General features: G+C 34.4%; 3 protein-coding genes across 3 annotated transcripts; 2 read left to right on the top strand and 1 right to left on the bottom strand.

Annotated features, from left to right (window-relative positions):
* The first annotated feature begins 3,273 nt into the window (after nucleotides 1-3,273).
* Nucleotides 3,274-4,143, top strand: LOC145002576 (uncharacterized). The gene is made up of 3 exons (XM_078961822.1): nucleotides 3,274-3,471; nucleotides 3,517-3,604; nucleotides 3,677-4,143. Exons 1-3 carry the CDS (start codon nucleotides 3,274-3,276, stop codon nucleotides 4,141-4,143), a joined length of 753 nt encoding a protein of 250 aa, XP_078817948.1.
* Nucleotides 4,144-4,469: 326 nt separating this feature from the next.
* On the top strand, nucleotides 4,470-6,009 carry LOC145004033 (uncharacterized protein At2g39795, mitochondrial-like). The gene is made up of 3 exons (XM_078962966.1): nucleotides 4,470-4,867; nucleotides 5,242-5,570; nucleotides 5,702-6,009. Exons 1-3 carry the CDS (start codon nucleotides 4,610-4,612, stop codon nucleotides 5,865-5,867), a joined length of 753 nt encoding a protein of 250 aa, XP_078819092.1. The 5' UTR covers nucleotides 4,470-4,609; the 3' UTR covers nucleotides 5,868-6,009.
* Nucleotides 6,010-10,132: 4,123 nt separating this feature from the next.
* Nucleotides 10,133-11,086, bottom strand: LOC145002570 (uncharacterized). Its single transcript, XM_078961814.1, has one exon. The coding sequence runs from the start codon at nucleotides 11,084-11,086 to the stop codon at nucleotides 10,133-10,135; it is 954 nt and encodes a 317-aa protein (XP_078817940.1).
* Nucleotides 11,087-24,403: the final 13,317 nt, after the last annotated feature.

The raw sequence follows: 24,403 nt of genomic DNA, 5'->3' as shown, positions 1-24,403 counted from the left end.
GCTTAAATTGTGGTATCTTGAGTTTAAAGGATAGATCTGAGGTTGCTACCTTAGATCTGGAGTGGAGAATGTCTTATGTGCATTAAAGTCCCTGTTCTTGAGTAATTGGTGAAGCCATCTTGTCCCAAAACCCAAACCCTAGAGTGAAAATGCTTAGATCTTCTTGGATTCACGTAAAGATTGCCACTTTACGTGATGGATGGCCTTAGGAGGAGTAGATCTATGGTTTGGATCATCTGCATGGCTTGGAAAGCCTCTGTATGGATTCAGACCCGGTGGTACTCGGCGAGTCACATGGGTGGACTCGGCGAGTTGCTTGAAGAAATACTGGAACTCGGCGAGTTGGAAGAACAACTCGGCGAGTAGGTTGAAGATAGTCGTAGACTCGGCGAGTCTGGTCGTAGGGTCCAAGTTTCTTTTGGGAAGGCTGTGACTCGGTGAGTCAAGGGATGACTCGGTGAGTTAAGTCGCGAATTGAAGGAGGTTTTGTGCATGGGGACTCGGCGAGTCATCGGGTTGACTCGACGAGTAGAGTCAGTCAGGGGTAGGCTTTGACTTTGACCAAGGGTTGACCAGTTGATTTCCAGGGGTAATTTGGTAATTATTGGATTTATTGGATTCAGTCTTTTGGGTATTGGCAGTGTCGGAGTTCGGGTCGGAGGCTGCAGCAGCGTGATCTTATCCTTTTAGTCAGCAGTTGCGAGGTGAGTTATCCTCAATATATCAACAGGGTCTAAGGCACCAAGGCCGACCCTTTATCGGATTGAGATCCGGGTATCTGTTGTTATGTTATTGCATTGATATGTTTGCATCCGGGTAGTTAGGATGGTATTCGTTAGAGACTTGGTAAAGGTCGGTATCCTGGTAGATAGGATAATGCTTTGCTAGTGACCGGTTAGGTCGGTATCCTGTTAGAGTATGTTGTGTTATGTGATCTACTAGATCGGTTTGACTGAATATGAATTGTTATGTGATTGAATGTTTATGTGCACATGGTTGTTTGGACTGGAGTTGGGTTGAGGTGGGTCCTGCTTCGTGCTGTAGGCCAAGATACCCAGGGCGGACCGGTTGTTCCGAAGGCCCAGCGAGCGGTCCGGATAGGCTGTAGGCCCCACGAGGGCGGACCAGACATGCCGAGGCTAGGAGAGTGGACCAGTCCGACTGAAGGCCCGATGTGGGCGGACCAGTCATACTGTAGACTCAGAGAGTGGACCAGGTGTGTTGAAGGTCCGGTGCGGGCGGACCAACCACACTGCAGACTCGAGGGACATGACTGGACTCTAAGGGTGGACCAGGTGGACTGAAGGCCCGACACGGCAGACCAGTCTCACAGTAGACCCGATATGCATGGCTGTTCTGTGATTCGTTATGATATAGCATGTTATGTGTATGGTATATGTGGTTGGTATTTTGGGGGTATCTCACTAAGCTTTCGGGCTTACAGTTGTGGTTTAATGTTTTTCAGGTTCTTCAGGAGACTGTGGCAAGGCAAAGGCGTGATCGTACCGCTCCTCGTGGTTATGTATTATGAAATGGACCTGGGAATACTCTGATAATAAATGTATTGAAAACCTTTTCGTAATAACTTAATGAATTGGGATGTTTTTGAAAAGTTTAAATTTTATTGAAATTTTGGTCGTTACAGAAAGCTTGTCACATGATTCATATATGCCTTTGTTGTTCCTTGTTCCTCTTTGCTTCCGCTATATTGAAGTATATATATATATATCACATTATGTTATATTGTATCTATTATTGAACTCACTAAGCGTCACCGCTTATCCCTCTCAGTGTTTAACCATTGCAGGTAATAAGAATCTAGTATAGACATATACTGTTAGAAGATTTTAAATAGATAATACTATTACTTTTGTAATTAGTGTTCATGTATGTATAAAACTATAACATCCTGGGTAGTTATGTAATATATAATACTTTGTAATAGTCTAATTAGTCGATTTGTATCCAGTCTTTTGTAATTAAACTATAAATATAAAATATTGTTTATAAATATGCATGTAACATGTTTTGGAGTATTATGATGTAGTTTTAAGTTTTATCGAAGAGGTTATCTCAATCACATGAAAGTGTGGGTCTTTCATTATATATTTTGTTTATATAAATGATTTTGTAAAAAAAATTAAAAGCTTCAAAAAGTGACTGTTGATCGGTTGAATTTGGTCAACCTCGTTTTCATTCGGCGTGCACCATCGTCATAGCCAACATGAACGAACATGACAATGACTCACGACGATACACCGGGACGGTATGCACGATCATGGTTCGTGGCCACGTATACCACAGACATAATTGTTGTTTGTATATCGTATGGCCTTAGGGGTGCTTGGATAAGTAAAAAAGTGGTTGTTTATTGCTTATTGCTTATTCTCACCACAATAAGCTGAGTTGAAGTGTTTGGATAGGAAGCTTAAAAAATCAACTTATCGTGGTAGAAATACGTTAAATAAGCTGCTTTTAGGGGATGTTTGGATAGGGAAAGAGTAGGTTGTTTATTGCTTATTGCTTCATCCCACAACAATAAGTAAATTTAGGTGTTTGGATAGGAGTCTTCAAAAACCAGCTTATTACGATAGGAATAAGCCAAATAAACTGATTTTAATAAGCAAGTGAGGGAATGTTTATTGCTTATTGGTCATTTTACTCATATAAGTTGTTTTTTTTGTCAAACACTTAAAATGCTTATTGCTTATTACCACCACAATAAGTTAATCCAAACACATTTTAAAAAAAATGTTTATTCCCACAACAATAAGCAAATAAACAATAAACTAATAAACTAAAAACTATTTATCCAAACACCCCCTTAATAAGCAATGAAGGAATGTTTATTGTTTATTGCTTATTATGATAAAAATAAGCTAAATAAGATAATACAAATACTTTTTAAAATAATATTTACTCCCACCACAATAAGGTAATAAACAAAAAAGTTATTTATCACCTTAAAAACAAAACCGATACGACTATTTAAAAACAAAGGAAAAGGGGTATGTGTATACGCAAGATTTGATACACGGATGTCCTATACAATGTTTCGATATGATACGTCTTTCACAAGATGCTTTTGTACTATTATGCAATCACTTTACAGAGAGAAATTGGTTGCAATCTAGTAGGACGATAAGCATTGAAGAGAAGATGTCTATGTTTTTACATGTTATAGGACATAATGAATGTTTTCGAGCCGTTAAAGAAAGATTTCATCACTCCACACAAACAATTCATCAATGTTTTCTTGAGGTCTTACGTGCAATGATGTGTTTTGCACGAGAAATTATAGTACCAACCTCGTCTAATGCAACAAGAAATTCATCAGAACGATATAGACGGCTAATGCAGATATTTCTCGGAGCAATAGGTGCACTAGATGGAACACTTGTACATGCAGTTGTGCCTGTTGATCAACAAACTCGTTATAGGGGAAGAGGAAAAGGTGAATGTTATCAAAATGTAATTGGAATTTGTAATTTTGATATGATATTCACCTTTGTATAGGCTGGATGGGAGGGCATAACACATGATTCTAAAGTTTTGAAAGAAGTTGCATTTAACCCGACTTCCGGATTTCCATTCCCTCCGCCAGGTTTGTAACTTTACTATACGTTTTTTTTAATCTTTTTTTTATTTATATGATAAATTTGTCATATATCTACAGATAAATACTACCTTTGTGATGCCGCATACACCAACACCCGTGGATTTATGGCTCCCTACTGCAATACTAGGTATTGGTTAGCGGATTTTCGAAGAAACAGAGCTTTAACTAAGGAAGAAAGGTTCAATCATGCTCATGCACAACTTAGAAATTACATTGAACGTGCTTATGGTGTATTGAAGGCGAGATTTCCAATTTTAAAACAAATGGCTCCTTATCCTTTTCCAGTGCAAAGAGACATAGTCATTGTTTGTGTTGCGGTCCATAATTTTATAAGGAAATACGATATTGAAGATAAATTATTTACGACCTTTGAACAAAACACTATGGTTACTCCTAATGTGGGTGGTGGAGGAAATGAAGGTCAAAACATAGAAGGCATACAATGGGGTTCAGAAGCCGTTGACTATATGACTACTTTGCGTGATCAGATTCCTAATCAGTTACTTTCAAATAGTTCACGTTAAATTGTGTACTTTTTTTTATTATGTATGACAATTTGTATTTGGATTTTGTATTATATTTTGTATTTGGATTTTAATTGATGTATGTTTAATTTGGATTTTATATGATAATTTGTGTTTTTATAAATTTTTATCCAGCATAAGAGACAACACGAGGGTAATATGGTCATTTTTTCATTCAGCACAACCATTCAGATAAATAATCAAACACCACAAATATGGACTCAATCAACATTTCTAACTCAGTCAGCTTTCTAACCCAGCTCTAACACAGTCATAAACTATCGAAGGCTTAGTAAACATAAAATCGACTCTGACCGAACATAAAATAAGACTGTTGGTTTTAGGATGCTGAACTCGTCGTCCAAAACCCTCCTTAAATCCTGTCACCGCACTTGAACATCACCGGCGACCAACTCCGCACAAAAACACGATTCCAGGGCGGACTTCCGTTCAAAAACACACAACAATGTTACTCCGGCTGGTCGGTCGCGTCGGAAGAAGACCAACATCCTTCTTCCCTCAACACTCTTCTTATCGTCACATAACCCTAATTGCACACCCTTTTGCCCGTCGTTCTTCAATCGAAAACAACTATGTAGACTACGTCCCACAACAATCGAGAAGAAACGTATCAGTGATGCGGAAATCAGCTTTCGAAGACCGAATACGTAGACTCATTCGCAACGATATCCAATATGAACTCGATCGATCTCCTCGTACTAAGGTATTCATGTTTCCCTAATTTACTCCTCTTCATTTTCGTGTTTCCTCTTTGGTATCGGAATTCGCATCATTCTTCTCGTTCCAATAAAAAAAAATCATATCATACACAAACCCTAATTAAGGTCCTTCCTCCCGTCGAACATATATCTCGATTCTGCCCTCAACGATTGAGAATCGTTATATTAGAGGAAATGAACAACACACATCAGGAATATAGCGACTTTGGTAGTGCTATTGAATCGGAAAGAATGTAGGAGTAGTAATTATTTATGATTGTTTTTTTTTTTTCCTGAAAGCATCTTACATCATGTGATCTGTTTTGAACTATAACTGTAGATCCTGGTTTACAGACTTATTAGTGCATATTTTGTACAGCTTATTCCAAATTTCAAATCTTTTGCGGTTGATGAGAGGCCAGGAGAGCAGTGGATCAGATTGAACAAGCAATTTGGAGAAGATGAAGAGATTAAAGTAGAGGTAACCATGTTCCGAGTTTCTACTCCTGCTGAAAAAGAAGGCAGTGTTACAACAGAGAACGATCTCGAGCTTTACATTTCAATGGTGATTGACATCTTTAAGGATGAAGAAAATGGTATTTTGGAGTTTGTGTGCAATGTATGGCCTGACAGCATTGAGATCGAGAAAGTTTTTATGCGTGACCAAGATGGAATGACTGGTAAACCCTACTTGGGTCCTCCCTTCAAGTAAGTTCCAAATCTTTTGTTATTTTGCTTTCAGTTCTGGGATGCTTTATTTACACTGTTTTTTATGTACTATATATACTGGTGAACAAACTGGGGTTCAATTTGATGATTTGTAAACTGGTAACTTTCAGTGATTTGGATGATGAACTGCAAACTTCACTGTATGATTTCCTGGAGATAAGGGGAATAAATGATGAACTAGCTCTCTTCTTGCATAAATGTATGCAACACAAAAGTAAGAATGAGTATATTCGATGGATGGAAAGCGTGGAGTCTTTTGTAGCACGGAATAAGTAAGGTCAAAATCACATTTTGGGGGGTGCTATTTGAATACTTGCCTTAACACTTAACAGTAAGTGAAAAGATTTATGAGAATCCATAAGTGAGGTCACCTTTCTTGCTCTAAGAGCCTAAATACATTATTTATGATTTATCTGTTTCATGTTGGCTGTGGAACAATTTATTGGTGGAGGCTCTGTGGGATGGGTGACATTTACCTTTTCAAAAAAAAAAATGTTTACAAAAAAAATACTCTTACCTTTTTTTTTCTTAGACAGACTCATTTTCCTTATGGCTATTAGAAAGCTAGACCTATATTCTTGGGAAATTTAGGAATTTAAGTATTACATTGGATATGCAATATAGGTGAGAAACTACTGGGTTTATGTGATAAAGTCACAAGCTAGAGTTATAGTGATTATTTTTTTTTGGGAGACATCTGTATATAATCAACACTAATTAAAACACCGTTAACCTTGCTCCTTTCCATAATTCCATTGTATATATAAAAAAAAGATTAGCGACTAAATTCGCACAAAGAAACCTACAATAGCAGTTAGCAGGTCAATGTTATTTTGTGAACAATGTAAAAAAGTTCAATGGTAAGACGTGTAAAGAAAAAAAATTAGAGTTTGTTACTCTTACAAGTCATTAACCCTATTTCAAATTGTATATTATCATTTTTAAACTTGAAATATAATTTATCAACTTATTGTATTGAAGCGTACCACTTTATTTTCTACTTTATAGACAACTCAAAACTCAAAAAATAGGTTTTGAACCTCGGACAAGAGATATCGATGAAGGTACCATGGACTGAATAAAATCCATCGAGAGAGGAAAGTTTTAAGATGTTTTATTAGAAAAAAAAAAACATGTCGTCTGATTAGCAAGTGTGTTTTCACAAATTAAGTGATTAGTTTAATCTAGGATAGAAGTTAGAAATAGAGAAAATAACCAAACTTGCCAATATCTTTAATTTGATGTTAGTTTTTAGCCAAAAATTAGTACTTATCCAAACTAGCCATAAAAGCTGTAGTCGACTACTATTTGTAGTTATTATTTTTTTTTATTATTACTTGTTTGGATGGTTATTAATTATTATATGCTGTATGTATATATGCATGTTATGTCTTTCTAACGTTAGTGTGTGGTTGATTCATCTTTGACTTTCTCATCATCAAATATTGGGTTATAAACAATGATGTTAGCCTTTTCAATGAATTGTTAAATTCAACCATACACTAAAAGTAGAAAGAAATAATATGCATATAATCATATACACATACCACTAATTTCAATGAATTGATATAAAAGTATTGTATTGAAAATATAGTATATTGATAACTATCCAAACAAATAATTAAAAAAAAAAAAAAAAGCTACAGATGGTAGTCAAATACCTAAAAAAGAAAAACGAAAAAAGTGCTTTGTTTTGCAAAAATGATATTTTGGTTTACGGTTTGGGAAACAATAGCTTTAGCTGAAACAATAGTCTATTTTTGGTTTACGGTTTAGGAAATAGTAGAACATCGAGAGGAAATGGTAGACCATAAAATGGTCTACCGTTTTGTTTTGCAAAAATGATTTTTTTTTCATTGTATACATATGCGAGAGAGTAGACCATTTCATTGGTCTACGGTTTTGATGGCTAGTTTGAGATAAATACTAATTTTTTTACTAAAAATTAATATCTAATTAAAGATTTTGGCTAGTTTTTTTTCTTAAAAATATATTTAATTTGTAATATATGGTTTTATTTGTGATTTTTTTCGTGAAAATGGTTCCACGGCCCACGTTAAATTGTGGTTAAAGATTCTTTATATTTTATAAAGATAAGACGGTATTGGGCTTTTTTTTTTTTTTTTTTTTTTTTTTTTTTTTTGTTTTTTGTTTTTTGTTTTTTATAATTCGAAGATACATTTTATTTTTGCAATGGTTTTTTAAGAGATTTTAGCTTTTAAAAAAATTATTAAATACAGAAAAAAGTTTGTTTACTATTACAAGCTTAAAGTTTCTATTTAAAACAACAAAAAAAAATCATAATAGGTGTAAGACCCATATATTTTACGGGTTGATTAAAAAATTAAATATTAAAATTTAAATAATAAGTATTTTTTAAAATAAATTTTTGAAGTACGGAATAAAAAAAAAATTAATTACAATTTACTATCATATTTATTATATTTAATATTTTATTTATATAAGTAAAAGTATTATGTGATTTTTTAATTTTAAAAATTGAAAAATCCCATAAATTGACATGTAGATATTATTTAATTAAAAAAATATCAGACAAGTATTAAAATTGATAAGAGATTGACAAGTGACAAAATTATTTTTATTTATTAGGGATGATACATATATATATATATATATATATATATATATATATATATATATATATATATATATATATATATATTTAAATTTACAAAACTATTTTTGCAAAACAATTTTAATCAAATAAAAATGATAACTTACAACTTCAAGTAACAATTACAACTTCTAGCTTCTTGTTAAGTAGCTATCCACAATTTTTTGACAAATATTACCCATAAACTAGTTTGAAATATTGGTTTTGTTACGACTTATTGGTCAAGCGTGCTTCTATATGAGGACTGGTCCTAGTCGATTAGAGTTGGGTGTTTTGGGCATCTTTGACGACTTATGTATTTTGAAAACTTATATGTATAGTTATAATTGTAATGTATAATATATTTCAACCTACCTCTTGAGCCTTTTTTTCATCCTTGATGAAACTTGTAACTCATTTGTAACCCATGCATTTCAAACTGTACCTTCAATTCGTTTTGTCCTTCATTACTCTTATGCAATTTCAACGTGAAAACGTCACCAAAACTGTTGACGTTTTTGGGTAGTGAGCTAGTAATGCTGATCTTGGCTTTTATTTTTGATGCACTAAATATATATCTGTATATCTATTTTTAGTGCTGCTATTACTGGATATTGATTACACCCACGTCACATACGGATAAATCTTTGATAACTGTTAACGTCATAATAATTTCATGCGTCTGGGAGTCTTCCACTGCTCATCTTTTTATTTTAAATAATAACAGTTTAACACTTTTAACATGTTTTAAAATTTAAAAGATATGGAATAAATATTTAAATTCTGGTAACTCAGTATCATCTTAATATCAATAATTCATAATAATGATAATAATAATACAATGATAAAAATATTAATTGTTTACATGGAGCAAAAACATAAAGAACACCTTTTCTCTTTCTTACCAACAAAAGAAGCATCTTTATATTTTAGGCCATTTTCTAAAAATATAAGGTTTCCTTTTCTTAATAAGTTCTTTATGAGAGAGTGTATATTTATGAATAATCACTATTAATTGAAATTAATAATTTTAACATGGGTTTTATTTTTTTTATTCTATATGTTGATCATGTGATTAATAATTAGAGATATTTAACAACCTTATATGACAAGACAAAAGTTGGATTATTTCAACAAAAGAAACAAAAGTTGTTGTTCTCCTAAAAGATTGTTAGTACAGGTAAAATATATAATTTAGTAATTTACTATATTTACGGTAATCATTAAATATTAAATACATTTAGGATGGTTACCTAATTTTTGCTATTCGGTAACTTGCATCCAACCAATTTCCCTACATACTATTTATAAAATTATAAATAAAAATATATGATACTTATCGTTAAACAACTTTTTAATTAAGGGTTAAATGCTGAAAATAGCAATTTATTTTCATGTATTTGGATATTATAGCATCTTACTTTCATTTTATTGTATTGCAATATTGTAATTTCAAAACCTTTCATATTAAGGCTTTGTATTCTGAAATTTCTTTATCCAGTTGTAGCATTATATTTTAATTTTATTTAGTTATGATATTATAATTTAAATATCTATCTAATTACATCAACAATCATTTTTTGTTTGGACGATATTACTATAATATGATAGATTTTTAAATTATAACGGTGTCATGAAAAGAAATCAATATAGTTATTTAATACTCAAACCTTTAATTAATAAATGCATCATGAATGGTTTTCAAAGAAAAAGTATATATATTAAACGATAATATGAATGTCGAAGGAATAGAACGACTCGAGGACTGTTTTTAATGATTGAATATATATGTATTTACTTGGTGAAAATACTCCACACAAGAATGTTTCATCTGTATTGGGAGCTATTTTACATGGTTTTATTTCCTATGATCTAATTTGCGCATGAATTAAAACTTAATAATCACAAAAAAAAATAAAAAGGTAATTCAATACAGCACTTCTTCTTCTTCTTCTCGTTTGACTTCCAAACAATACTCATTTCTCCTACATGCCTCTTGATCAGAAGCTTTAATTTTACAGCTTTTATAGAAGATACAGCCAATGATGGTGTCAAGTGTGATGACGATGGAGTATAAATATGCTATCAACAATCCTTCGAACACCATTAAAGGACTGGGATTACTTGTTCCTGAGTTGGAATAAGCACTTGCCAACCGGAATTGGAAAAGTGCTTCGATTCCAGCCAAAGTGATGTTGATGTAAAGCGCTAATGAAAGGGCTGTTGGAATTCTTCTTTTAATCATAACACATGCTTTGAGAATGGAAAGAAACCCACCTTGGGTTTCCATTCCAGAGAGCACTAGCGCCATGTTACATATGATCATCGTATTGGCTATAACTACGGAATACGCGATTCCTCCCACCATAGAAAATAATACGACCAAGGTGGAAGATGATAACATCTTTTCTAAACAGTTGAATGCGATGAAAAGAACCCAAAAAGAAGTGGCGTTTGCTGACATGATTAGAAAGGTGTTCCATAGTTGTGTTTGGAGGATGGAATTGTAGATTCCGGAGAAAGATGATGACTTTTTGTTGTGGGTGTTGAAGGATTGAATTATGAAAGTCTTTGTGAATAGGAGGAAAGAGAAGGTAAAGGGTAGGAGTAGTATTGCTGAGGTGATGGTTTGGGAGAGTTTGAGGTTGAAGGTGGAGAAGATTTGAGATGAAATCGGGATTCCGGTGGCATCAAAAAGGGACTGTAGTCGGAAATGGATTGTGTGTTGGAGGGAGATGAAATCAGGTGAAAGAGATGATAAGAGGAGGATTGATAGTGAGAAAGGAAGGGTTAACAAGGATGCAATTGTGAAGTGATTGTAGCTTTGGAGGAATGTGTGGATTGATGTTCTGATGATCTTGATCGAGGTTGTTCTCCCCATTGAAATTGAAGACAGCTTCGGAATTGGTGATTCCAGAGTATATACAGGTGGGGGTTTGTATTTGAAAGTGGGAGGTTTTTGTATTTAAATGGAACAAGGAAGTCGCTACTCAATACATCATGACATATCATTTAGTTGAGAATTTATGGTATAAAATGTAGATGAAAAGTATTCTAGCTACGATTACTTGTTTTTGCATTCATTATATCCAAGAAATGGTTTTTTTTTTTATTTATCTATATTAAGTTATGATTAAATATATAATAACTCAAATCAAATCTTTTATCTGACTTTTCAAGAATAAGATGAAATATTAAATTTTGTTGTATATAGTTTGCTAGTGTTTGGTGAAATAGAGGCCAACAACTCAAGTCTTTTTGGTGCTTAGTTTCTACCAAAAAGCTTTGTGATCATCCCTAAAATCCCGACAGTTGGTAATTATTGGTCCAGCAAGACATAGATTTTATAAATTATAATTATTTTTGTACAAATTTTATAAAAAGAATATTTAAAATCTGTCTCAGAAGCATGTATCGTGTGTTATGTAGTTGTCATTTTCGGTTGTCTATAGTGTATCTTAAATCATTACTTTGTGATTACCCTACAAATATTTACCTAAACGTTGTTCTAATGCATATGTGTGTTTAAATTGGTAGTTTTCGTATTTTTTTATTTCTCATTTCTATTCTTAATTTCTGTAAACAGCAGATTATGGGTTGGTTTCGTTAACAGCATCTGCTACGATTCATAGTATAATGTTTAGTTGGAATTCAGTGAATTAAACTTAACATGGGACATTGGTTTAATGAATGTATAATACAATAATCATCGAACTATTTAATGGAAAAAAGAAAAAAAATGAAGTTTAAAATAAATGTGTTGCATGTAATAATGCATCAATTTATTAAATCGTATAATTGAAAATTAGTTAAATTAAATTTAAAGATCCTAAGTTTAAACTTTATAGAATGAAAGAAAAAAAAAAAAAAAAAGTTAAAAATAAATGTGTTACATGTAACAATACATCAATTTATTAAATCGTATAATTGAAAATTAGTTAAATTAAATCTAAAGATTCTAAGTTTATATTTTATAGAATGAACTGAAATAATAAAAAAAAGATTTATTCTAATTAGGCAATGATTATAAAAAGACATCCTTATATGTGTTGTCTGTGTTGGTGAATGGCATCTAGTTTTGGCGAGGTGGTTAAGTATTTACTATTTATGAATTATGATCACTACCCATTATTGTTTTTACACTAAATTACAAAAATAACAAAAACGAAAGAAATAAAACTTTTTTGAGACACGTTTCAACTTTTTTTTTTTTGGACAGCAAGGAGATCTTTATTACAAAAATAGGTTTTGTCCTTAAGATATTTTTTTTACGTGGCATAATAGCAGAAAAAAAAAATCAAGACATTTTACACTGTGTCCGAAAAAACAGAAGTTGTCGTTGCTACTATGGAAACCATAGTGGAACCGGTAGGGCCGGCTCTATGTAGAGGCTTTTTAAGCTATGACTTAGGTTCCCAAATTCTAAGCGACCTCATATTTTTCAAAATTCAAAAGTTTAATCCACTAAAAAATCCAATCCGGTAACAACAAAATAAATGAAACGGAAGAATCAATCAACGATTGAGTCGCCCATGAGAACAGCCCATGAACATTAACGAATAATAGTCAAACTTAATCTAGTAAAAAAATTCATTTTAAACACTTGTTTTTTTTAATAAACTGTTTAGATCTGATGGGTTCTTAGTCTTAGGAAGCATATTGATAGAGTTGATTCGGTGATTTTAGTTTTAAGAGTCCCCGGCTCTGTGGTTCTCACTAGAAGTTCAGTCTTATTGCTAGGAAGTGTGATATATGTTGGCGTTGTGCGTGCTTCTCTGCAGCAGTTATATAGATAAGACTCGTGTTGGGAGTCGCCTTGTTTTGAATGGAGGTTTCACCATCAGTAAATAGTTAGGGGTTCTGTTTTCCAGTTTGTTCTCGTCGCAATAGTGCACCTATGTGCTGGAATAATATGATGATCACTGGCCGAGGAGGTTTAGAGCCGATCAAATATACGGGCTTTCGGCTAGGGGTTCCATCGCGAAGCGGAAGCGAGAGCTGATTTCGAGGACGATATCTAATTTAAGTGGGGGGGGGGGGGGGGGAGGGGGAGTTGTAACATCCTATTTCCTGTCATTTCTGAGCCATGGATCGGAAGTCTGTTGTGTGAGGTTTTGGGCCTTAAGGAGGCAACGTTTAGTCCTTGTGGAAAGAGGTAATGATAGTTAAGAGATTTTGCCCTTAAATTGCGATCTGGCTGAATGGTAGAAAAGGAAAAGTCATAGACTGGGTTATTGCGTAAAATATGGATTTTTGTTCGAGAAGTTTTTAGTCCAAGATATATAGATAATATTGTAGAGCTCTTCAATACATTTCCGTGGATATAAATAATGTCGAATACGGAGTTGGAACGAAGAAGTTATGGTCGTTTGAAGTTAGGACAATTTTTGGTTAGCCTTGTACGTTGGACGTAATTTGAGTACGTTGGGCGTACGCGACCAATGCCCAAACCCTATTTTCATGGCTTGAGCCCTATTTAAGCTCCTGAACTCCCTCAAACTCATTCCATTCTCACCCTCCACCTCCCAACACCATCTCTTAAAACCCTAACCCTAGATTGACAGCCACTAACACCATTAACACCATTAAGTGCTTAATGTTAAACCATATAACAATTTAGTAACAAATTAGTGTTAACATTACAACAACAATTCATTACATCAAAGGTTGGAAGAAGATGCAATGGTAAATAAACAAATAGTTGCTCTTATTTCCTCTTTAAAAATCTGGAAAAAAATACAATAAGGATTAGGTTAGAGTTATTCAATTAGAGATAGGTTGAGAGAGATAGAGAGTGAGAAAGATATAGGCATCATATGGTTGGGACTATGAGAGAAATAGAGGGTGAAAGATCGGTGCAATGTGAATGGTGCATGTGCGATTGTGTAGGTAATGCTAGGGTTTTTGAAGGGCAGCTTGAAATGATCTGATGGTGGTCACGATAGTGGTGTAAAGATGAAGAAACAAATAAATTTAAGGAAGAAGAAGATTTCATTTTTATCTGGGTGAAATAATGGTTTTCTCTATGAAATTGAGGACTACTAGTCACCGATGATGCTAAGTATTGGAGAAGAACGCTATAAGTTGTCTTGCAATAAAGATGGGATGGCGCCTCCGATTATGCAAACGGGAAATCGATGATTAGAAGATGATCGACGTTTGCAAGATATCCGACTCTACGATGCGAACCAGAGGGGACAAGCGAGATCGATTGTCGGCTTAAAGGAAGGACACACTCGATCGTTGTTCAAGATATTGCCAATGAGGGATTTTTATATGCTTTTATATGACCTCTTTTAAGTCAATAAAATGGGCAGATCAAATTAAGAATTAAGATATCTAGACATTTGGGTAATATTTTACAAAATAGCCCCTAAACCACATACATCTTTTTTGATGTAGTCCAAAAATTGAAATATTTATTTAATTGAAATTTTGGTATATAAGCCCATATTGCCATTATATCTCATGGTCCTTATAATTTAAGCTTACGATTTTGGACACTTCATTATATTTAATTCCTAAATTTAATAAAATATAAAACACTACAAACCCACTAATATTTTTGCATGTCATAACACATGTTTTCCTTGAAAATAAAATTCATAAAAAATTCGTATTATTTTTTTCACCATCGCTAGCCAGTAAACGGCTAGTCTCTCTCTCTCTCTCTCTCTCTCTCTCTCTCTCTCTCTCTCTCTCTCTTTCTCTCTTGTTGAAAATAGCAATATAGTTTCTATGAGAAGAAATTGACATAGGCCATGAAAAAAGAGATGTTGTGTAAAACACTTAAACATAAAACTTGATGTCTAATTGGATTAACATTTGGTTTCATTAATCAATATAAACTTTTAAATACATGAAAGGTATAGAAACATCAATATTTTTTCATCCAACCCACATGAGATGTGAAGGCATACCTTAAAATAATCATATATATATATATATATATATATATATATATATATATATATATATATATATATATATATATATATATATATATATATATATATATATATATATATCAAAGTGAAAAAATAAAAATAATATTAATAAATAAAAGTATTAAATAATTAAATAAAAGGTAGATATAAGAACCGAGGCTTCATTCTACTATGTTATTTTTTATTCATACGTTTGTAAGATGGTAATTTCATAAGATTTTTTGATACTTGATAAAGGTATAAACACAATTATTAAAAGCATACTATACATTTGAAATGTTTTGAATTAAATGATTGATATGATACTTACGTATTTCTAGTGCTAATGATTTCCCATACATGATTTGGATATTGGAACCAACTTCATACAAGTACTTTCAATTATTGTGATTAATAAAATAAAAGTATCTCCGTATTATTGGAAGTACTTGTTTTGTTAGCTTCATAGGCTGCCAATACACAAATAAATTCCTATAATATTCAAAAATCATTGACAATTTGGATCTAATTGAAAATGAAAACATTTAATTTAGAATAGGATAAATGGCACAAAAAACACTATTTTTATATAGAAATTCGATTTTGACACCGTGTTTTTTTTGTGTCAATTTTGACACTGTGTTTTCCAATTTGTTACAATTCTGACCACTTGACCGGTTAACCAGGTTACATGCTGACGTGGCATGATGACGTGTCAGTTTTGATGACGTGACATGCTGACATGATATGCTGACGTGTCAAAATTGATTTTTTTTCCACAAAAAACACTAAGTTTTTACTTTTTTTCGATTTTGACACTAAGTTTAATTTTTTATTTCAATTTTGATACTATGTTTTTTTTTGTTCCAATCGAACACCATTTATCAAATTTTATTCAATTTTGTCTATTTTCCATTTGAAACCGTATAAATATATTTTTTTATTACATTTTAAATCGTATAAATATATTTTTTTCGTTTAAAACACATTTTTATTTAAATACAAAATGTTTTTTTTCTTACATTCAAAACATTAGTTATATCATGAGAATCAAAATAAACATAAGCTTCTAATAAGATGTAAAAATTTGATGGGTTGCAAACTTGATATCTGAATTTTGATCGACTACATGCCTCTAAACCTCCAAACACATTTTAAAGTTGAATATTTAATATAAAATATAATTTTTATATAACTAATATATATTTAGATATAAAAATATGGTTTGAGTGTAAAAAAATATATTTATACAAAATTATGGTTTTTAAATGAAAAAACAAACATATTTATACGGTTTAAATGTATTAAAAATATTTATATAGTTTCAAATAGAAAATTGTCAACATTGAACAAAATTGGAAAAAATGATGTTTGATTTGGAACAAAAAAACATAGTGTCAAAGTTGAAAGAAAAAAATTAAACTTAGTGTCAAAATCGAAAAAAATGAAAACTTAATGTTTTTGTGAGAAAAAAATTCAATTTTGACACGTAATTATATAATGTCAGCATGCAATGTCATCAAAATTGACACGTCATCATGCCACGTCAGCATGTGACCTGGTTAACCGGTCAAGTGGTCAGAATTGTAACAAATTAAAAAACACAGTGTCAAAATTGACACAAAAAATAATACGGTGTCAAAATCGAATTTTTATGTAAAAATAATGTTTTTTTGTACCATTTACCCTTTAGAATACATATAAAATAATAATTAAATAGCAAGTCTAATCATTATATTTTAAACGTTCTCTCCATAACAAATTTTCCTATTGAACCCCCTCGCAAATTAATTATCATGGTAAGCTTTTATTTAAGAGAACTATGATTGATCTATATGTTAAAAATGTGTGTTGTCCAGGCATGTGTTGAACACAATGCTTTTAAAAACAAATTAATCCCTTATCAAATGTTTGTCTCTAGGGCTGTAAACGAACCAAACGAACACGAACAAGGTCTTGTTCATGTTCGTTCGTTTAAGTTAGCTGAACAACAAACGAACACGAACGGATAAACGAACGAGATTTTCTTGTTCATGTTCGTTCGTTTAACAAATTACTTTGTTCATGTTCGTGAACATGCTAAACGAACATAAACGAACAAACGTAAACGAACAAAGATCAAAAAACACAATTGAACATGTATGAACATAAACGAACATATAATATAGCAGTATAATAAAAAAAATAATTGAATATAGATGAATATAAATAAACATAAACGAATGTAAACGAACATCATAAACAAACATTCACGGACATAAATGAACGAACGAGACCATTGTTCGTGTTCGTTCATTTAACTAAACGAACGATAATTTTTGTTCATGTTCGTTCATTTATTAAATAAACGAACATAAACGAACCTTCCGCCGAACAGTTCACAAACGGTTCGCCTAACGTTCAGTTCGTTTACAGCCCTATTTGTCTCTTATAGGGATGAAAGTGGGTTCAAATCCAGACCGGATGGACCCGGACCTGAAAAACCCGGAACCGGTTAATGAGATTTTGTAGAACCAAAAACCGGACTGGTATATAGGAACTGGTTCTGGTTCGGTTCCGGGTAAAGTGGGTCTAGAACCGGAAAACCCGGAAACATCAAAGTGGGTAGATTGGAACTAGATAAAGTGGGTTTAGAACCGGAAAAACAGGAATTTTTTGGTAATTACTTACTACTTATTGGGCTGAACTTTGAAATTTTTAATACTGATATCACGATTTTGGGGGATTGTAACTCATTAAATATGAAACCAAAATTAACAAAATTATAGTCAAAATCATGTACAAACTCTAAAATATACTTTGGAAAAAACCTCATATCAATCCGACTTTAAACAAATGTGACATGCATGTGTTAACATTTTTACATAATACAAAGTACAAAAACAAATAGCTGAAAAGTTGAAAATTTTCAGTTTTGATATACCGACTTCGGAAGACAGTAAATCAATGAATGTTAAACCAAAAATGACAAAATTATAGTCTAAAATCATGTAAACTACAAGTTAGAAAAAAACACATGTAAATCCGACTTCAAACGAATTAGATATCCATGTTTTAAAACTTTCACCGAATACAAAAAAAGTGAAAAATTAAGAACTTCCAGTTTTGATATATCGACTTTGGGAGACTGTAAGTCAATGAATATAAAAGTATAATGACAAATTTATAGTCTAAAATCATGTACAAACTCTAAACTACATGTTGGAAAAAACGGTATGTCAATCGGAGTTGAAACGAATGAGATATGCATCTTTTACATGTTTCACAAAAAACCGGTTCCGACCTTAAAAGTGGTTCCGGTTCCAAAAACGATTCTTCTAAATCCTTCAAATCCTCATAGGCCAAAATTTACATTGATTACAGCAAAAGAAAAAAGTAGAAACAAAATCGGATAAGTTAAATAAATTTTTTAATTTGGTATGATTCAATTTGTCATCAACATATCTTATATATACAACAAAAATAACGTAACTGATGTCTTATATATCAAAACATAACTAACGAGATTAAAAACTAGTATTTAACCAAAAAAAAACATAATGTTTGCAAAAAGGACTCTAAACTTTTATGATCGATCGGCGGTACATTCTTACCCGTAAGACGTATATTCGCACACAAATTCTGTAAATCCAAGCTAATTTGGTTCCTATTTGCACCTTTATGCGTACAAAAGCGGGCATTTGTGCCATAAGATTTACAAGACAGAAATTTTGTACTTATATACACACTTTCTTTCTAGTTTCCAATCGATGTGGAGTAAACTAAAACCTATTAATTATTTGTTAACTTCTTCCACATACCTCACTTTAACATACAATTTATCATTCATCTTAAATCTGTTTTGAACATATGATATATAAAAATGAAGGTATTACAAAGTAGAACAATAAAATATAATCGTTTGTCCGTTCAATAATGTTTACGGTTCAAAATTAGGCTAAAAAAATAGAGAAAAAAAATACATTTTTAAAAGTTGTTCGGACCAAATTTTCAGTTATCTCCCAAATTAATGAAAATTGATTTACATTCCCAAGCTACCTAGATAAATCTAGTTGTTGAATCATGCATAAGATATGTATGTGCTATCATTTGAACATTCCCTTAAAGCTGGAGGGTGTGGTATCACACTTGCCACAATCAATCTAGGCGTCATGTTATTTTTGGCAAAACTTATCATTTGCTAGGCGCAGATTGTCATACTTGCCATGCTAAATATATATTATATTTAATTAATTTAGAAAATAAACATTGAAAACATATTATTATTTTAAACTTAAATTCCATTAAAACAAACATAGAAATTCAAAAAACATCACATTAGAAATTAAAACAAAAAAAAAAAAAACAAAAAACATCACGCTAAAAATTAAAAAAAAAAACATAGACATTAAAAGTATCACAAGAATACTAGAAATTCAAAAATATCACACTAGAAATTCAAACATCATATAATTTGGAGCTCTGCTTCATAATTTGTCAAAACTCAACAACCTTGAAATCTTTGTCAATTTCAATACGTTAAGCCTCAAGAGTATTATGTAGCAAAATATTTTCGTTTTCACCATTTACGACAACATGCATCACCCTACGAAACACAATCGTAAAACGAGCTACGAGTGTATGTGTGTTTCTCCATTTGGCATAGAGTAGATCTTTTCTTCATGGTTGAAGGGCTTGGCGGTTGTATATTTCGGCGACTCTACTCCAAAAAGTAGTCGAATGGTAGTCACTATGGTGTGGATCTTCTGCTACATAAATCCATGAACGAGCGAGTAAGATTTCTTCTTCGGTCGACCAAACAATAACAATTTTATGTGATGAGGTGCAGAAAAGAATGGAAAAATAAAAAAGTTAAAAGAATAAAATTAAGGATATTTGAATAGGGTGAAAAGTAAATAAGGATGAGGGTATTTATAGTTGAAGATTAAAGGGTTTAAAATTTGAAATTTTGTAAGAAAAAAACGGCTATATTTTTGAAATTAGGTATATTTTGGAAAGAGGGTAATTTTTGAAAAAAAAAAGGTTTAAATAACTAATGGGTTAAAAGAAAAGGAAAAAAAACTCTCACGTTTGTTCGTCCTCGCCGAGTTGTCGAGCCGAGTTCGACATGGCAATGGCTCGGCCCGTTGTTCGCTAAAGTAACCGAATGGAAACCGAATGCCACACCCACCAACCTAAGATATGTAACATCCCCATCTAGTACGCATCACAATATTGTCCGCTTTGGGCTCCCGGCTCGAAAACCACCTGTTGTGTCTATGAAGGAATCCACACCCCTTATAAGAAAATGTTTTGTTCTCCTTCCAAGCCGATGTTAGATCAGGTGCAACCCACCTTCACCCTCCATTATAGGGTTCGACATCCCTGTTAAACACAATGACCAGTGTCCTAACTCTGATACCATTTCTAACATCCCCTATGGTACATATCACAATATTGTCCGGTTTGGGCAACTCGGCACGAGGACTTCCCATGGGGTCACCCATCCTGGTACTACTCCCGCCCAAACACGCTTAATTGTAGAGTTCTTATGAGATCTGCTACCCTCACGACTTTAAAACGCATTATGACATGGAAGGTATCTACACCCCTTATAAGGAGATGTTTCGTTCTCCTTCCAAGCTGATGTAGGATCATGTGCAACCCACCTTCACTCCCCCCCCCCCCCCCCCAATTATAGGGTTCGACGTCCTTGTCGAACACATCGACCCGTGCCCTAGCTCTGATACAAACAGTGACATCCCTAAATTTTACGTATCACAATATTGTCCGCTTTGGCACGTATCACAATATTGTCCGCTTTAATCCACTCAGCACAAAAACTTCCCAGGGGGTCACCCATCCCTGAATTGCTCTCGTCGGGCATGCTTAATTGTAGCGTTCTTATGGGATTTGCTGCCCTCATAGATTTAAAATGCGTTGTGTCAAGGAAGGTATCCACACCCCTTATAAAAAAAATCTTTTTTTCTCCTTCCAAACCGATGTGGGATCACGTGCAACCCACCTTCACCCCCTCATTATAGGGTTTGACATCCTTGTCGAACACATCGACCTGTGCCCCAGCTCTGATACCAACTGTGACATTGCCAAATTTCACAGCCAGAAAAGACCGACCTGTTTATGGTTTATTCGAAAATCAAAGTATATTTTTAAAGAAATATATTGTGGAATTTGTTCTAAAAAATATGATAAAGAATTTGTCAAAGCATATAAGAGGAAATGTATTTTCATTAAATTACAAATTTTAGGATGCCATTGTCAATACATATCAAATGCATAAACAAAACAACATATGTAACATTCCAAAAATTCAACCTAATTTAAAATTTTTAAAACATTTAAAAAGCATTAAGTTATTATAGTTTACTTTCAAAATAATTTAAACATCAGAGTATTCCCAGAATCAATCATGAAAATGTAAGGAGCTGTACGATCACACATTTGCCTTCCCACGGTCATCAGAAGTACCTGAAACAAAATCAACAACTGTAAGCCCGAAGCTTAGTGAGTTCCCCCAAAACATCAACGTCATACAAATATAACCATATCGTATAAACATATAAGAAAACAATAAACAACGTGTATAATGAGCCATCAGTCTGACTGGACCGACTCCCGGTCCTCAGCCAATCTGGACCGCTCTCCGAGCCATCGGCACGTCTGGACCCCCCCCCCTCGGGGACTTCAGCATATCCGGATCGCTCGCTGGGCCTTCAGCCTGACTAGATTTGCTCGGCCCGGGCCTGTAGTCTACCCAGTCCACTTGGGTGTCTTGGCACTACAACACTGTAACACCGAAAATGTCAAAACAAAATTTTCAATTTTTATAAAACATAATTCCATTGATATTCATTAAACAACCATTTTAATTATCCAAACAAGACAATACAAAATCCCAAGATCATGATATCAAGCTCCGAATGTGTGTGTGTACGGATCAAGCCGGCGCCTTCCCGCGGTCGTCACTAGTACCTGAAACAATAACATCAACACTGTAAGCACAAGGCTTAGTGAGTTCCCCAAAATACTACATGTAACACATATTAGCCACTCGAGGCTATAACTCTGTGGGTCCGTGCACCCAAACTCTGTGAACCCTCAGGTTCTAACTCTGTGAACCTTCCGGTTCTAACTCTGTAAACATGCACAGCATCAAACACATAGAAGTAATGCGGTACAACACATAACATATATAGCATACAAATACTCTATCACATAACTCTGGTTACCTACTCAAGGTAAAGTATAGTGAGAAGACTCACCTCGCGTGTCTCGGTAAATCGTAAACCTGAAATCGCTAATCACTCGACCTGTTGAGCTGTCGTCCCCCTATAGCACAATACACCTCTAATTAACACTTTCCCCACTGGGGTTGACCACACTATAACAAGTCAATCTAGGTCAACGCTGGTCAACGGTCAACGATCAACTTTGACCGGACTCGGCGAGTCTGGGCGTGTACACCAATTTCCCTGGAATCCTCCCTTGACACGTCGAGCATTCCCTCAACTCGACGAGTTCCACCTGGCACGAGTTGTGGGGCCACCACAACTCAACTCGCCGAGTCTCAAGAACAACTCGGCGAGTCCAGCTAGACTCAGTCCACCTGTCCATTCTGACTCCCCCTTGACTCACTGAGTCCACCTTTCCCAACTCGGCGAGGCCACTCACAGAGTGGTCGGGCAACATTCATGCTACTCGCCGAGTCTGTTCTTCGGACTCGGCGAGTCCATGCCATGCACTGACTCAATCTTGCTCTAAAGGTCAGATCCAGTTCATTAATCCATAGATCCAGTCCCTCCAAGCTCATTTAGCACGTAAAGTTACAATCTTGATGCACATACAACCTTTAGATGACCATATATGATGTTTATGACTCAAATACTACAACACAAGGCCAAAGACTCTATTGCCACTCAAAAAGCTTGATGAGTGAGGCTCTCTGGACCCCTATGGATCCAGATCCATGGCCTCAACTCAAAGAGGGAACCAATGGGCATCAAATCATCCCATAAATGACCACCACAAGCCCTAAATTGCATCATGCTTCACTAAACAGAAAATGGTCCGAGATAATACCTCTAGAGTGATGATCTAAGCTCCAAATCCACGAAATAGCAACCTCCTTTGCTTCCTCTTGCCTAGGGTCTCCTTCTTCTTGCTAGATAACACACACAAGATCAAGAATGGCTCCTTTCTCTTCACAAATAGCTCAAGAACACAAGGGTCACTCACTGAGGGTTGGGTGAGCACAAATGACGGCCATAAGGCCCTTTAAATAGGCCTCAACCCCGGAGATTTAGGGTTTCATTACACAGCGCAGACTCGCCGAGTCCATATCCTGGACTCGCCGAGTCCAGGCGCGCACCAATGTCCAATTCCGCGTCTCTACTCGGCGAGTCTGAGCTCCAACTCGCCGAGTCCCTCTCACAATATGACAAAATTAGATTTACAAGATACCTGGTAAAATCCAGATGTTACAACTCTCCCCCACTAGAACTAGACTTCGCCCTCGAAGTCTCGCTCTAGAATAGCTCCGGATGCTGCTCCCGCATCATACCCTCCGGCTCCCAGGTCATTTCTGATCCTTTCCGATGTTGCCACTGTACCAATACCAGAGGTACCTCCTTGTTCCTCAAAATCTTGATCTTCCGATCCCTAATAGCCACTGGTCTCTCAGCATAATTCAGGCTTGCATCTACCTGAATATCCTCTAATGGAACCACTGCCGACTCGTCGGCTATACATTTCCTCAACTGCGATACATGGAAAGTGTTGTGAATCTGCCCCAACTCTGCTGGTAACTCCAGCCGATAGGCTACCCGTCCTACCCTTTCGATCACACGAAACGGACCTATAAACCGGGGCCCCAATTTGCCCCTCTTCCTGAACCGGATCACTCCTTTCCAAGGAGAGACCTTCAGGAGAACAAAGTCGCCGACCTGAAATTCCAGCTCGGACCGGCGTCTATCCGCGTAACTCTTTTGTCGGCTCTGAGCGGTCAATAACCTCTATCTGACCAGCTGTATCTGCTCTGTCATCTGATTCACGATCTCCGTACTGCCCATTACCCTTTGCCCAACCTCTCCCCAACATATGGGAGTCCGACACCTCCTATCATACAACAGCTCAAAGGGGGGCATACCGATGCTCGAATGATGGCTGTTATTGTAGGAAAACTCCGCCAAAGGCAAATACGTATCCCAACTACCCCCAAAGTCCAATACACATGCCCGAAGCATGTCCTCAAGTGTCTGAATCGTCCGCTCACT

Source organism: Lactuca saligna, chromosome 1, assembly GCF_052625555.1.
Source record: "Lactuca saligna cultivar CGN05327 chromosome 1, ASM5262555v1, whole genome shotgun sequence".
NCBI classification, from domain to species: Eukaryota; Viridiplantae; Streptophyta; class Magnoliopsida; order Asterales; family Asteraceae; genus Lactuca; species Lactuca saligna.
This window is presented reverse-complemented; position numbering and strand designations above follow the sequence as displayed.